This window comes from Lactuca sativa, chromosome 5, assembly GCF_002870075.4.
Source record: "Lactuca sativa cultivar Salinas chromosome 5, Lsat_Salinas_v11, whole genome shotgun sequence".
Lineage (NCBI taxonomy): Eukaryota > Viridiplantae > Streptophyta > Magnoliopsida > Asterales > Asteraceae > Lactuca > Lactuca sativa.
This window is the reverse complement of record NC_056627.2, coordinates 133,030,743-133,046,779: the sequence shown is the minus strand read 5'-3', so window position 1 is coordinate 133,046,779 and position 16,037 is coordinate 133,030,743. Positions and strand designations below refer to the sequence as shown.

At 31.8% G+C, this 16,037-nt stretch overlaps 2 protein-coding genes across 2 annotated transcripts; both read left to right on the top strand.

Moving 5' to 3' along the window:
- The first annotated feature begins 538 nt into the window (after window positions 1-538).
- Window positions 539-2,464, top strand: LOC111889998 (mediator of RNA polymerase II transcription subunit 15a). The gene is made up of 8 exons (XM_023886154.2): window positions 539-661; window positions 764-860; window positions 1,158-1,312; window positions 1,401-1,512; window positions 1,635-1,734; window positions 1,804-1,856; window positions 1,963-2,037; window positions 2,138-2,464. Exons 3-8 carry the CDS (start codon window positions 1,185-1,187, stop codon window positions 2,333-2,335), a joined length of 666 nt encoding a protein of 221 aa, XP_023741922.1. The 5' UTR covers window positions 539-661; window positions 764-860; window positions 1,158-1,184; the 3' UTR covers window positions 2,336-2,464.
- An 8,847-nt stretch (window positions 2,465-11,311) lies between these two features.
- On the top strand, window positions 11,312-13,413 carry LOC111890002 (mediator of RNA polymerase II transcription subunit 15a). Its single transcript, XM_023886159.3, has 5 exons — window positions 11,312-11,468; window positions 11,760-11,910; window positions 12,340-12,451; window positions 12,648-12,774; window positions 13,208-13,413. Exons 2-5 carry the CDS (start codon window positions 11,786-11,788, stop codon window positions 13,225-13,227), a joined length of 384 nt encoding a protein of 127 aa, XP_023741927.1. The 5' UTR covers window positions 11,312-11,468; window positions 11,760-11,785; the 3' UTR covers window positions 13,228-13,413.
- The last annotated feature ends 2,624 nt before the right edge of the window (window positions 13,414-16,037 follow it).

The following is a 16,037-nucleotide window of genomic DNA, read 5'->3' as shown; positions in this document are numbered from 1 at the left end:
CTAATAGCTAAGGAAAGAGAAATTTATTTTATATATATATATATATATATATATATATATATATATATATATATATATATATATATATATATATATATATATATAACCCTAAATTTAAACCCTAAACCCTAAACCCTAAATCTAAACCCTAAACCCAAAACCCAAAACCCTAACCCTAAACCCTAAACCCTATTGTGTCGATCTTGAATTTACACCTTGAAGTATTAACCGTGAATCCATTAACCGTAATCTTTATATAGTAAAACAATGCATTTTCAAGCGGTTTAGTACCTAAGCTTAAGTGGGGCTGTAATGTATATTCCCTATCCCATATATATATATATATATATATATATATATATATATATATATATATATATATATATATATATATATATATATATATATATATATATATATATATATATATATATATATATATATATATATATATATATATATATATATATATATATATATATATATATATATATATATATATATATATATATATATATATATATATATATATATATACCTTCTACCTCATTACAAAGATTGCAACTCGTAAAAAATTTCTTCCTATCGATCCTTTCGTGTTTTCTGTCTCGTTGAAGTAGGGATCATCTTTCACTTCTCCGTCACCGGCGACCATCACACGGTAACTTTACTCTTTCCTAGCACCCAGTTTCACGCAAATTGGTTCAATCACTTCCTTATACTCGATCGTTTGCTTTTGAATTGTTGGATTTATTATTTTCAGATATAGAGGGAGAAGGAACGACTACATCCAATTGCTTGGTGGCGCTGAGTATCAAAACCCTAACTCCAACAATTAGGCAATCATACAGGAATTTAAGGTTAGTACTTTTAGATTGCTAAATCTGAAATATCTACGAATTCTTTTACTTCAAAGTTGGATTATATATATGCCCGCCCGTCAATTTTGATGTCTTCTGTGTTATACACACCATTTATATTGCTAATTCAAACTCCGATTTCAGTTATGTAAATGAATTTGTCATGAAAGATGATTCCTCAATTTCATAAGCATTAGTATCATGCAACATGTTTATAGGAAGGAACTATTTTCTTATATAAACTATCTCGATATCCTCGAATCATTTCTGACTATTACAAATATAATTCTGTTTTAGGAGTGGAAATCGATCATAAAATAGGAGATGGATATGAGTAACTGGAGGCATACACAGGGTACAAGTGGTGGTGCTGTTGGTGACACCTCTATGGAATCTAGTGACTGGAGATCTCAGCTGCAAGCAGATTCACGACAAAGGATCTTGAATAGGATGTGTGTACAGTGTATTTATACTCTTAAATCATTTCTGACTTTAAAATATTTTAACTATGCTAACCTGACACATGTTTATTTTACATAGTATGGATGCCTTGAAGAGTCATATTCGAGTCTATGGAGACGAGGGGCTACAGAAGCTAATGAAAATAGCTGTGAACTTTGAAGAGACAGTGTATATAGCTGCAACATGTCAGGTTTGTTTTTGTTTTGTTTTTATCTGTTAATGATCTTAGTGATATAAAGATTTTGAAGGAGTCATTATGTAGAAATGGAAGTACTTTGCTAATTTAAATCTTGTAATTCATTTTGTTTGCAGTCTGATTATATGCGGAAGATATGCTTCAAGATACTGACTATTGAAACAAGATCACAAAATCCCATGTTAGACTTTATTAGTGTAAACCCCTCGGATCCAGGTACTTTTTCAAAAATATTTTTTACCAAATATTTATGAAACTTATTATTAACTTATAACTCTTTTGTAGCATCGTTAGATTCCACAAATTGTGAAGAGTGGCAAGAGGAACTGTATGAAAAGGTGTTGTATATGAAATTACACAAGCTTTACTATTGATATTATGAGTCATAATAAGAAGCAACTAACACTCTTTTGGAACATAAAATTGTTTTTATTTTGATTACAGATAAAAGCTATGAAGGTTCTATATCTACCAGATTTAAATGAGTTGAACCTGAAAATTCTTCGCAGATTGCAGCATGTGAGTTCCATATCCCCCTTAATTTTTATGGAAAACAAAATGTAATTTAAAAAAATATATATATATATTTTGTAATTTAACGAAAGAGTTTGTTGTCCAGAATGATTTTCATCCTCATCAACTGAATAATGAGCAACTTGAGAAGCTGAGAATATTCAAAAACATGTTGGAGCGTTTCATGGCATTCTTACAAATCCAAAAGCACAACATTTCAGTCAACTATAAAGACAAACTGAGTACTTATGAGAAGCAAATTGTCCATGTCATCACCTCAACTCGAAGGAAACCCCGTGCATAATTGACATTTGACATAAGTCAAAGTCAAACCACACGAAAAGTACACTGTTGGTATAGTCTTAAATGTATATTTTCATTGTTTGTTACCTTGAGAACATCTTGATTCTTCTTCAATATATTTTCTTATCTACGTTATAGTGTGATTATCACATCATTTTTAGTGAATAGTGATTATCACTTTTTTATTTTTTTTGAACGATAGATCACCCTAAGATTGAAGTATGTAATATGTTGCCTCAGAGTGCCTATATGCTACAATCATTGCAGCATGTAAACAGAAGGATGCTTTCTTGGCGACGAAACATCAAAACATAAAAATAACTTCCATAAGGATAATAAGAAACCCACACAAGGTTAAACGATTAATAGGTAACTTCAAATAGATATTTTGGCATCAATTTCATAATTAATAGACAACAGACACGACTTTAAAAATCAAATTAACATGTTGCTCACAGATTCCGCCTAATGATAATCCTAATTAGAAGTACAATGGTTTTGGGTTTTCACAGTTAAAAAAAAGGAAAAACCGTAATGGTCGTTTTTTAGAAAGTCATCAAACCTTTTTTAAAACGGTGCATAAAAGTCGTCAAACCTTTAAAATTAAGTCATCAAAGTTTTTAAAATTAATATCTTTTCATTGCAATTAAAAACTTGGGATATTTCAAAATATGACCTATAGAAGATAAATAGAAATAACCCAATTTTTAGGTATTTTCATAGATAACCATTATTTTTGAAATGACCGTTTTGGATTTCAAAGAATATACAATTGTGTATTTTTATTCTCATTTGCATAAAACGCTATTCAAAAACTATATCTATTAATTTTGAAAATGACTAATAGCATTGAGTTTTCAATAAAATGTCATATTTTATGCTTTTCTATTGTATTTATTTCGTATATTATATTTTTTAACTTTTTGTTAGATTATAGTAAAAAAACCAAGGAGTTTTTGGAACTTTTGGATTTGTTAATCGGATTTCAAACTTTTTAATGAAATTTTGGATTAATTTTTTGTCCTAAGTACATAATTTGAAATAATGTGAGTCTGAAATATATTTTTAACAAAAAAATTACTTTTTAGTATGGCATAAAGTTAATAAAAAATAATCGAAAATGCCTCCATTTTGAAATTAATGGTCATTTAGTTCGAAATCCAAAAATATGTTCTTTCACATATTTCAAAATTTTGTATGATTATTTTTGTGAATATGGTTTACCAGCATGAAAAAAAAACAACTAAACAACCATATAAAACAAAATAATGTTTGTAACAAGGTATTTGTATTTGGGATTTCGTTTTGAAGTTAAAAAATATTTTTATCTAAAATAACTTGTTGACTTATCAATGTCGGAAAATGAGATTTAAAAAAAAAAAAGTGTTTGATTAGCTTTTTAGTGACAAAAAAGTCAATAAGTTAAAAAGTGTTTGGCTAACTTATTGATTTTTGCTTGTTTTTTATTCTAATAACTCATAAGCCATTCAAAGAAATCATAAATTGTAATTTTTTCAAAACTCATTTTCAAAAGTTAAATTAAAAGTTGTTTTAAAAGTCTTTACTAAATATCAAAACATTATTTTTAATTTATTGACTTTTTAAAAAGTCAATAAATTGAAAAAGAGTTCTTAGATGAAATTCTAAAACACCCTCTAAAAGTCAAAATATTTTTTTAACTTATTGACTTTTCAAGAAGTCAATAAATTGAAAAAGAGTTTTAGATGAATATAATGGCCATATGATTATTATTATTAGACAAAATTGAAAAAGTGGTCCCTGCGGTATGCAAATTTTTGGGGTTTTAGTCTAAACAGTGACTTTTTTGGTTTCGTAGTCCTTTTGGAGTGGTTTGTATGTGAAAATTGTCCCTCCGAAAATTGAAATGACTATAATACCCTTGGGGTATTTATTTTTCATTTTTCTTTCATTATTCTTAAAATTTAATATTTATTTATTTATTTTAACAATTAAAAAAATAAAAAAGGGCTCAGCTCTCTCTCTCTCTCTCTCTCTCTCTCTCTCTCTCTCTCTTTCTCTCTCCAGTTTCAATACCCAAAGATACAACCCACCATCATCTTCTTCATGACCCTCATCTTTTTCAAACCCTAACTCCTCACCACCATCTCTCCTTCCAGTCACCAAAATCAACTACCAACACCACGATCAAAATTCAAGACTTGTTCATGTTGCAGATTCGGTGAGTTCCCAGTTTACCCACCTAGATCGTATAAGGATATGGTGGTGTCGGAGATCTACAGTAGCAGCGACAGTGGGCGGTGATGGCAGCTTCGCTGCTTCCACTTCTTGTTCCGACGAGCTCGATGAGGATGGAGGCAAACTGAGATGGGTACGACGGAGGGAAGAAGTAGCAGTGGATGGTCGTGGGTGGCAGGCCTTGGTTGCCTCGCTATCTTCTTCGTTTTCTGGGCAGTAGGTCGTCGAGAGGGAGGTAGTAGGAGATGGGATGAGGTTTGATGTTGTTTGGTGGTGATTCACAGTGATCAAAGTCACCGGTGGTGGTTATTGATGGAGGCAGCGACGGTTCTTGATGGGTTTTGGTGGCAAGCTCCCAAAACCGGAGGAAGGCAGTAGATGGTGGTGTTTTGAAGCTTGCTTGACGGATTTTAATGGCGGGGATATATGGTGGAGTTGTGGTGGATGGGTTCAAAAGAAAGAGACAAAGACAAATGCTTCACCTTTTTGAGTAAACCACAGTGGACCAGGAAGAAAAGAATTCAACAGGTTTTCTTGAGAGAGAGAGAGAGAGAGAGAGAGGTGGGACCTTTTTTATTTTTTTAATTGTTAAAATAAATAAATAAATATTAAATTTTAAGAATACTGAAAGAAAAATGAAAAATAAATACCCCAAGGGTATTATAGTCATTTCAATTTTCGGAGGGACCATTTTCACATACAAACCACTCCAAAAGGATTACGAAACCAAAAAAGTCACTGTTTGGACTAAAACCCCAAAATTTTGCATACCACAGAGACCATTTTTGCAATTTCGTCTTATTATTATTATTTGGTTAAAGTGAATAAGCTTTAGATAGTATTTTCATATTTTATTTTTAATTTTGTATATTAAATACCAAGAATTCTATACAACTTATTAATTATAAATTAATAATTATAATTAATTTATATTTGTGTTGTATATTATCACATAGTACAAAAAATAAATAACTAAATAGTAATAAGGTAAAATAGTATGATGTTTTTATTTTTGGTTTAATGCAACCTAGATAATCCAAAACGTATTTAAAGATCTTATAAAATCCAATCCAATTAAAATGAAACTCAATTCCCTACTAAGTACTAACTAGGGCTGTGCATAGATTGATTTGGGTCGGTTTTGGACCCAAACTCAACCCAACTCATAAATGGTCGGTTTTTGGTTTTCAGAACTCAATAAGATCGGTTTCTGGTCGGTTCGGTTTCTCGGGTTTTGAGGTTGGTTTGGGCGGTTTTCCGGTTTCTTGGGTTCAACTCATACGCTCATGGGTTCAGGGTTTAAACTCATGGGTTGTGGGTTTTAACCCATTTTCCATAAATGAAGCAACAAGTTAAATACTTCAAAAAACATCAAATTTAAGTTAAATACTTCAAAAAATATGATTCTTACAACAAATAGTCTATTACAACCAAAACACAATCAAGTATGGGTCGGTTTATCGGGTTGGATTGGTCGGTTTCTTGGGGCGGTTTGTCGGTTTTAAGTACGGGTTAGTTTCTCGAGTTGGATGGGTCGTTTTTAGGTAAAAATCGAAATCGAACCCCATTTTTCGGTTTTTAAAAAATCAAACCCTAACCGTCGGTTTTGCTTTGGTTTAGGTTTTTTCAGTTTCGTCAGTTTTTTGGTTTGGGTTTGCTCACCCTTAGTACTAACACATTTAACATCCTTTTTAAATTAGCAAATTTCATATTTTTAGTGAACTTTACTCGGAAATAAATATAAGAATAAATTACTAAAATCGTCTTTATGGTTTGATGAAATTGTGTGTTTGGTCCCTAAGCTTTTTTTTTTGCACTTGGGCAGTTCCGTATGATTTTATTATGTTTTTGGTTCCTCATAAAAGATGAAAAGACTATATTGCCCTTTTGTATTTTACTTTTTAGTTTTTTATTATCAATTAATTATATAAAAAAATTTAATATTGGTCCCACTCTCTAACCAACTACATTATAAGGGGGTGTTTGGCTTGTCTTTTTGAGAGGCAGAAGTCATTTTTGGAAAAGTTACAAAAAGTCAGGTTTTTTGACTTTTTCAGTCAAAATCCAAAAGTAGCTTTTAAAATGCTTTTACCAAACATCTTTTACATTTTATATTCTCCTAAAAAGACTTTTGGCCTCTCAAAAAGATAAGCCAAACACCCCTAATATTTTAATTTTAATCCTTTCATCTTCCTTATTTCTTTTTCTAACCATAATCCTTTGGAAAGCAACCCCACCACCAGAATCGTCGGATGTTTGTCGGAACCATCGGTCGCCAACCAAACCCCTGGATCATTGTCGGAAACACCATATCGCCACCATCATCGATTCTCTCTTCCTGAAGCTTCTCTCTACTCCACTCTCTCACCGGAAACCGTTGCCACCTCCATTATTGGTTCTTTCTACCCCATCTTTTTTCCTTCTTCGCCAGATCTATTTGTTCATTTCCTTCTGTGATGGTGGTGGCCGACCTCCATCATCGAGATCGCTGACAAAACCACCAAATCTGCTTCAAGCGGTGGTTGTGGCTTCATAATAACGATAACAATGGCTTCAACTCAAAGATGGTGGTAGTGTGTGATGTTTTTCTCTACTCCGTCTTCCTCCCTTCTAGAACTAAAAGGTCACCACCCACCACCTGACCACCAATATTGTGCCTACCTTTAGCCACAATTTCCTTCTCGTATGTGGTTGTTGTTTCTCTAGTTTCTGGTCTACAAAGTCGGAGAAACCTTATTCTTGAGTTTTCACGGTGGTGTTGTTGATTTTTCATGGAATCGATATATTTGTGTGTATGTGTGTATGTGAAGGTTATGAAATGTTTTTGTAAAACTAATTTCATGATTTGACGGAGGTCTTGCCGTTTCTGGTTTCTAGTTTGGATTTTCTTCAAATTTGCTTCATATCTAAATTTATTTTTCAGTGGCTACTGGTTGTTGACGATGACTGGTTGCGGGAGTGGGATTGAGAGGGTAACCGGTGGTGGAAGTGGGAATGGGATTAAGTGGGTCCTACTTGTGTAACTAGTTCATTTTCTATTATTAACAAAAAGGTGAAGGTATTCAGCCCCCCCCCCCCCCCCAATCCATTTAATATCCCATCCCTCTATTTGATTTGATATATATATATATATATATATATATATATATATATATATATATATATATATATATATATAGAGAGAGAGAGAGAGAGAGAGATAGGTTCAAATGTTTTTGACAACTATTGTGTGCCTGTGTGCACCAATAAGAATTCAGGAAATAATAAATCATTAAATAAATCATTTAAGGGTATTATAGTAATATTTACATATTTAATTATGGTAGATAATTAATATGTTTATTATCCCTTTAAATATGAGATGTCAAAGTCAAAACCTGTAAAAAAAACCCTACAATTGCCGTCTTCAATTTTCTGCCTTCTTTGTTGTCTCGCTGGAGAAATCGAACCATCAAAGTGTTCCTCCACCTTCTTCTTTAACATTCTAACCCATTATCTTCCATAGCCACACTACTTGTAGCAGCACACAATTTCGTCTTCCTTCCTTCCTTTCCATTGCCGACACCCAAACCAAATCATCATCTCGTCACCACAACTCTCTTGTTGGACCACCATCAGGTAACGTCGACGTCCACAACACCGATGATGAGTAGCTCCTCACCGGCAACGTTGACAATTTAGTTCCCGGTGACGACGACCACAACTCTCTTCCCCCTGTGAAATATTCGTTATTGATGTCCAATTGACCCAGAGGCCGCAAAAACTTGGATATACCCAGGTATATTTTACTTTACCATAGCTTTATATATTGCAGAATTGTCATTCTTTAATCCTTTTGGGATCTACTGATTTGTTGAATTTTGATTATGGGGCAATTCAGAACATCCATCATTATAAAAAAAACTAAGAGACAAGATTTTTGTTTAGTGCCTACCAACTGTTTGTTAAAAATCCTATGAGACAAGATTTTTGTTTTTCATGTTTTTCACAGGTTTCAATATTGGCAAATGGATAAGCTGTCATTATTGAGAATTGAAAGAAAGTTTCATGTTGCATACCAACTGCTCGATAAAATGCTTAAATCAGGTTTCTGGATTTTCTATCCAATCTTTTTATATAAGTTCAACTATTTTTTTGGCAAATATAAATGGGTTCTTCATAAAGGTTTTTGTTGTAAGTAAGGTGCTTAACAAAACTCTTGAATCAACTTTGTTTCAATTGTATTATAAACTGTTTTGCAGGACCATGGAAGTATCAAATCTGTTATTTTTTTTTTATTCATTTGATTGTTAATAAATTGAGAGGATAAAAATCTGTTAATTTTTTTTATTCATGTCTTTCGATTATGGTTTTGGTTAATTATTTATATGTTGATAATAAATTCTGCTAGAATTTTACTGTTTTATTTTGATAAAATTTTAATATTTATATATTGATAATGTATTCTAATAGAATTTTACTGTTGCATTCTAACAGAATTTGTGATAGAAATGGCTTGAAAAATGGCTTGAAGAACTGATGGGAAAAGTTTGAAGAATGAATTAAAGAATGACCACACTCAGTGTTTAAGAATATTGTTATTTTTTAAGAATCACACTTGTTATTCTTTCAGAATGTTGTATTATTCAAAGAATCACAATTATTTATTTGGTATATTATTAGTTCAAGAATCTATTTTGTGTATTCTTTTCGAAATGTATTTAGTAGTTTATGATTGGCATTATGTTATTCTGATAGAATATGTTAGAATGTAGTTATTTTTCAACCTCGGATTCCAAAACTTTGTTATTATTCAATAATATTCTAATAGAATAAAATTCTGAAAGAGCATAATTCTAAATAAAAAAAATATTCTGACAGAATAAATCGGTTATTTTTACAAATTATGTTAGAATTAAAATTGAATTAATTAAAAAAAAAATCATATTTTTAAAATTAGGAGAATTAATTATCCATAAATATCCGAAAATTTCCTTTTATAATTGTAGTTAATTGTCCAAAATACCATTTTGCTAAAATTTGTATGATTATATGGTACATGTTATCCCATTGTAATATCATACACTCTCAAATCATGTCCATTGATGAATTTCATCCGTTGGTCCAGATTTATGCATTTTGGCACACAATAGTTAGTAAAAACAAAATAACCTAAGTCTCTCTCTCTCTCTCTCTCTCTCTCTCTATATATATATATATATATATTGAAGTTTTTTTATTTTTTAACTTATTTTATTAGAATATATATAGTATTCATTTTTAATGAACTTAAATCTTATTTTTTTTATTAACAAACAATACTAGTAAATAAAATGATTATGCCACTTATGAAAAAATGAACTTGACTTATAGTAAAAGGATATAAACATTACAAAGCATGAATAAAATTTAACTTGATTTATAACAAAATGATATAAATTTTCAAAAACACGATGACAAAAATATTAAAGAAAAAATTAATAAATTTCAACTATAATATAAAATTTTTATGTAGATGTAAGGTTTAAAAATAAAATATTACATGTGAAAAATGATAATATAAGAGAAAATAAAATACAAATAAGCAATATAAAAAGGAAAAAAAATAATGGAAAATTTTAATTTTGATAAATTTTAAAAGTAAAGGGTCACTAATGTAAATTAGAGAAGTTTATTTGCAAAAGGAAAAAGAAACAGATGCAAAAAGCACGTGAATATATAGGGTTTGTAGGGGGGGGGGGGGGGGGGGGGAATAACAGGACCTTAACAAAAACGCATAACAAAAAACTGAAAGGGGAATATAAAGGGCAATATTAGACCTGACAAAATCTGGCACGACACGACAATCTGATACGAAGTTAGCGGGTTAGGGTCAGAGATTTCGACCCGTTTATGTACACAGGTTGACACGACACGACACGATAATTAAACGGATGAGTTAGGATCAAAACTTTCAACTCGAAGATGACTCGTTTAATATATATATATATATATATATATATATATATATATATATATATATATATATATATATATTTATAAATATTTTTAATATTATACATTTGTAGTGGCCTAAATTCAAGAATTAAAAGTAAAACTCAAAATTTCAAAATGACTTAATTTTACTCCTCCTCATTACCTATCTCATTTGCTTCCTAACTGTTAACTCTTTCCATTTTGCTTTCTAAACTTACTACTACCTCTATCCCATATTTATTGTCCAATTTTGACTGTTTGAACTCTTTATTCTTCAAATTTGACCTTAAATACTTTTATTTTTGATATATAACATTTAATGCAAAGTATATAAATGGATTGTGTTTTAAATGTCTTTTCATTGTTATAAATTTTATCAAGTAATTTATCATACAAATAAAACTTTTTAAGGTCAAAGTAGAAACTTCAAAAGTCCAAAAATGGACAATAAATATGAGACGATGGGAGTATAATTTTTTTTTCGGTTCCACCTCCTAACTTCAACATTTCATATTTTCATTTTTTTCCTCTATGACTTTTACTTTTCAACTTTTAAAATGTTTCAACCCGACATGATACAATATATTTATAAGATTTAAACTTTAACCCAAAATCCGACACAAAAATAAACGGGTTGACACGATACGACATGATAATTAAACGGGTCGGGTTAGGGTCAAACATTCTCAATCCTTTTAATGTCTTGACACGACACGACACGTTTGTCATGTTGACTAAACACGTCATTTTGACATACCACAAGACCATTTCAGTAATTTATTTCTAAATATTAAAACAAATTGATTTTTCGTAGAAATAATCATCGTCCCACAGCTTATTAACATTTTACCTAACCATCATCTTTTTCGACTTCCCCGTCCAAATAAAAATCATAAATCACACTCATAAACCTTCAAACAGGGCTCATCTTTCACGTCTCCGTCACCGGCGACCATCTAACGGTAACCTTATGCAACTTCACTCTTCCTAGCACCCAATTACACGCATATTGATTCAATCTCTCGTTAGTTATTTCACCAATCAAATTTAATGTCTAGTATGTTATAAACCCTACTTATATAAATGATTTTGTCATGAATTGTGATTCTTCAATTTCACAATCGTTGGTATCATGTTACGTATATCGTAGTTAAATCATATCTAGCTAAATCGTAGTTCCAGATAAGAAGCAACACTTTTTCTACATAAAAGTTCTCTGTACTATCAAATCATTTCGTATTATTCTATTTTAGGGGTGAAATCAATCATCAAACCAGAAATGGATATGAGTAATTTGAGGCGTTCTCATGGTGGAAGTGGCGATGTTGATGACTCCTCTCTGCAATCTGGTGATTGGAGGACTCAATTGCGAGCAGCTGCAAGGGAAAGGATGGTGAACAGGATGTGTGTATTTACTATTTTCATCCTTCTCTTAAATTTCTTAGAAATGTTAGCTTTTGGGATTTTGTTGATAATAGAGTACCCTTATGTGGAAATATTTACTCTTAGAAGTGATGATAATGCTAATTGCTCAAAAAAGATGGATTACTGCATAAGAAATGAGGTCTTATTTTTAGGGAATACACAACAATTTTTCTGTATATACAACAATTTATGTTTTATAGAGTTGTAGAATACAACATTTTAAAGCATAGATTGTTATGCATGGAGAAAATTGTTGTGTTTCTTAAATCATAATTGCAATTTCACTTAAAAACTTCTTAATGTAGTTGGTTGACTACAGTTTTTTACTTATCTGTAAAATTAAGCTTTCTACAAGAAATATTTTCTAAATACCACATCTTTTAACTAACACATGTTGATATTACATAGAATGGTTAGAGTGAAGAGGCATCATCCATACTCTGGACATGAGGAGCTACAAAAACTTAGAAAAACATCTGCGAGGTTTGAAGAGCAGATTTATAATGCTGCAACAAACCAGGTTTGTTTGATTGTTTTTTTTTTTTTTTTTCTATTCAGGGCCTCTTTAGTTTGCTTATCACTTCAATAATATAATGTTAGAGATAATGACTTAATGTGTTAAGCTTGAAAAAAGAAGCAGCCCCTAAGTAAAATATCATTTTTTCATGTGATAAGGTACTTTGGAAATTAAATATTTTTTATAATTTGGTTTTTAGTTTGATTATATGCGGAGGATATCCTTGAAAATGCTGACAATTGACACTAGGCCACGAAGACCCATGCCATTGTCATATGCTATGCATTCAAACTATGGTGCCATTAATGGAAACCCCTCAAATCCAGGTATTTCCAAATACACTATCAGAAAAACTAGCAGATAAAAAATAACGTCTGATAAAAACTAGTTGAAAAGCTAGCAGATAAATACAGACTTGTTTTTTAATGTAATGATGTTTTGAGGTTGTTTAATGATGTTTAAGAAATATTTAAAAAAAATTAAGGAAATGATTTAATGAGTTCAAATTTATAAATGTCTGGACTTTGGAATTTGACTTTCTTTATTTGGTAATCAGTAAAAGAAAATATCTTGCTACTTATGATAGCCTCAAAACATCATTACATAAAATGAACCAAGTCACCACACACAAGTTTCATATATCAATTCTTTTGTGAAGCTAGAAAAGTATATTAAATATTTGAATTATATTTACATTGTATTTTGGATGTTTTTATATACTTATGGATCATATTGTTTGGATGCATGTACCAATGGCAGGAAACCAGGATAATGAATAAACCAATGGTGGGAAACCACATGATGTATTATGATGTATATACAAGTATTTGTTGTGAAATACCATTGTATTTTGTTCAATGATGCAAATCGATATACATATCATGTGTGTAGTATGCATTGTAATATGTTGTTTAAATTGTCAATATGTTTTGATCCATAAGGATTTATTGTTGAGATTCAGAATATATAGGAGAACTCAAGAACTAAATTGTGTGAAGCTAAAAAGTGATTATGCGGTTTTTGATTTAATTTATTGTCAAAAAGACAAAAACTACACCAAACCACATAAGATGTTGGGTTTTGTGGGATAGTCACGGAACAAGAAAAAGAGAAAAGTGGGTGACGTGTCCAGTCCAATAATTGTGACATTTTTATTTTTAACGATGAATGGAGGGAGTTATAGAAAAGTAAGCTGTTATGTATCGAATAGAACTTAGGGGTCGTTTGATAGTTACTAACCGAATTAGAGCGGACTGAATTAGAAGTTGACTCGGTTAGAAGTTCTGGTTAACTTCTGACTGAAATTTGCTGTTTGATTTTGCATTTGATTGACTATACAAAATGACTATATTCCCCTTACATTATATTTTTTTTATAATAATTTCTGGCCACATCAAGAAACTTGTAAAAAATACAATCTTTTTATACTAGTCCCGTCAAAATATATCCATGTTTAGCTACACTTTTAAGTTGATATATAAAGTATATATAATCATCTTATCAGCAACTAATATGTTGAGCCAAGATCAAATGCAAGCACCTTCACCTTCAGGTAGCTACAAATCCTCTTCAAGAAAACTCAAGTCCTGAAAATTGGTACATAATAACATTGAAAATTGGTACATAATAACATTAAACATTACAAAATACATTCTAATAGGAGTAGCTAGCCACATAAAATCAATTCTAAAGCATTCATAAAATCACAGTTTAATCGGCTTTTGATCTTATATTGCAAATTTAATATCAAGAGCATTTATGTTAACAAAATTATCCCCGCTCATTTTATTTTTCTTTTACGTTTGATTGGTTTGCTCAACTAATCGAATGCTTCAGGTATTGTACTTGATGCAGAGCACATAAGGCCTCAAACACATCCTAAAGTCTATCAAACACATCCTAAAGTCCATCAGTTGAGGTTGATTTCGTTTTCAATTTCAAAACACAAACATGAACAAAATCTAGAATTTCGAAATTCAATTACCATCATTCGATTGATTGAGGTTACTTTCAGTTTCCAATTTCAATATGCTAGAATTTGACAGATAACATGTAGATGATGATGGTAGAATATACGTCTTGCAAACAATTGAAAATCAAAATACAAACAGGAACAACAAAATTGGAAAACACGGACAAACACACCTAAGTCGGAAGAAGTGTAGCGGAGGTTGTGTGGTTAGAGGAAGATGATGTAAATCTCTGTGGATTCGGATCCGATAGGGGGTAGATCTCTAGGAAGAAGGAAGGAGATTACCGATTTTGTTTGGGAGAAAATGGAGACGAAGAAATGTCCAGTCGATACGGGCTAATGCATTAATGATGGTGTAATAGTCTAGGTTAACCTTTGTAACTCATTTTGAAGTAATAAAGAGGAATTATGTGAATATTATGTGAATTGTGTGCTTATTTGCTTAATTATTATGATTTAATTAATTACTAATAAAAATAAGCGTTGCAAATAAATATTAGATAAAGCCGATATCTTTTAAGAAAGTTGTAGTGGCCGAAACAAGGATTCCGGAGATATAAAGAACGCCGAAATCCGAGTTATAACGAAGAAGTTATGACCTGTCGAAGTTTTGCGACGGAACGGACACGGCACTGGGAAGCGTAAAAAGTGAATTTACGATAAAGTGCTTTTTAGCCTTAGCAATCTAAACGGAAGTCGTAGTGCTCGTTAAACCGAGAGCGTGTGTAAAAAGAACGCCCAAATCTGACTTCATATGAGGAAGTTATGATTTTTCTAAGTTTCAGCTTAGCAGTAAACAGCTAAAAACTCGAATTTTAGATCGAGTGATTTTTAGCCGACACAACCTAAACGAGAATCGAAGGTCTCGTCAATAGTAGTACAACGGTAAAAAGACAGACGAAAACAGACGTCGGATGAAAAAGTTTTGAATTTTTAACGGATTTTCCTGTCCCGGTCTGTTAAAAATAATAATATTAAAAATAAATTCATAATTAGCCGACGGAGTCTAAACGAAAGTTGTAGAGTATAACTTCACCTACGCGTGCATATAAAGAACGTCAAAAACGGAGCATGTATGCGAAAGTTATGGATTTTAGAAGTTTTGGCTCAAAAATCGAGAAAAACACAAAATCCAAGAAATTTCGCATGGTCCGAAATAGGCCACATCACCCTCGCCTAGCTACTGGCTGTGTGTCCAAAGCAGCTCTGTCATCCGAGTCGTGGCGCGTCCGAGGAGTGACACGTGTCGCATTCTTCTGAGTCCGAGCTTCGGTCCAATAGTTGTCCGACGCGTGCCCCTCTGTGTCCGGGTCTCGCACGAGCCACCTCCGAGCCTCGCAGCACGGCCTTCGCATCTGCTGCCGCGTGTTCGCTTCTCAGCCCTCGGATCCGAAGCCTCCCCCTATAAATAGAAGGCTGCGAGCCTTCCCGAGTAACTTTGGAAAATTGCCATTTTTCACCCCTTTATCAATATTTTTATCATTTTGACCTCCCCCGAAGCCCCGATATCATTTCCAACACCCGAAACACGCCTCGAAGTGCCTAAAAACCCGGAAAATTTTATCTTTTCGGTTTTGAAGCTCCAACCTCGCAGAGCCCGGTTTTTCATTAAAACCC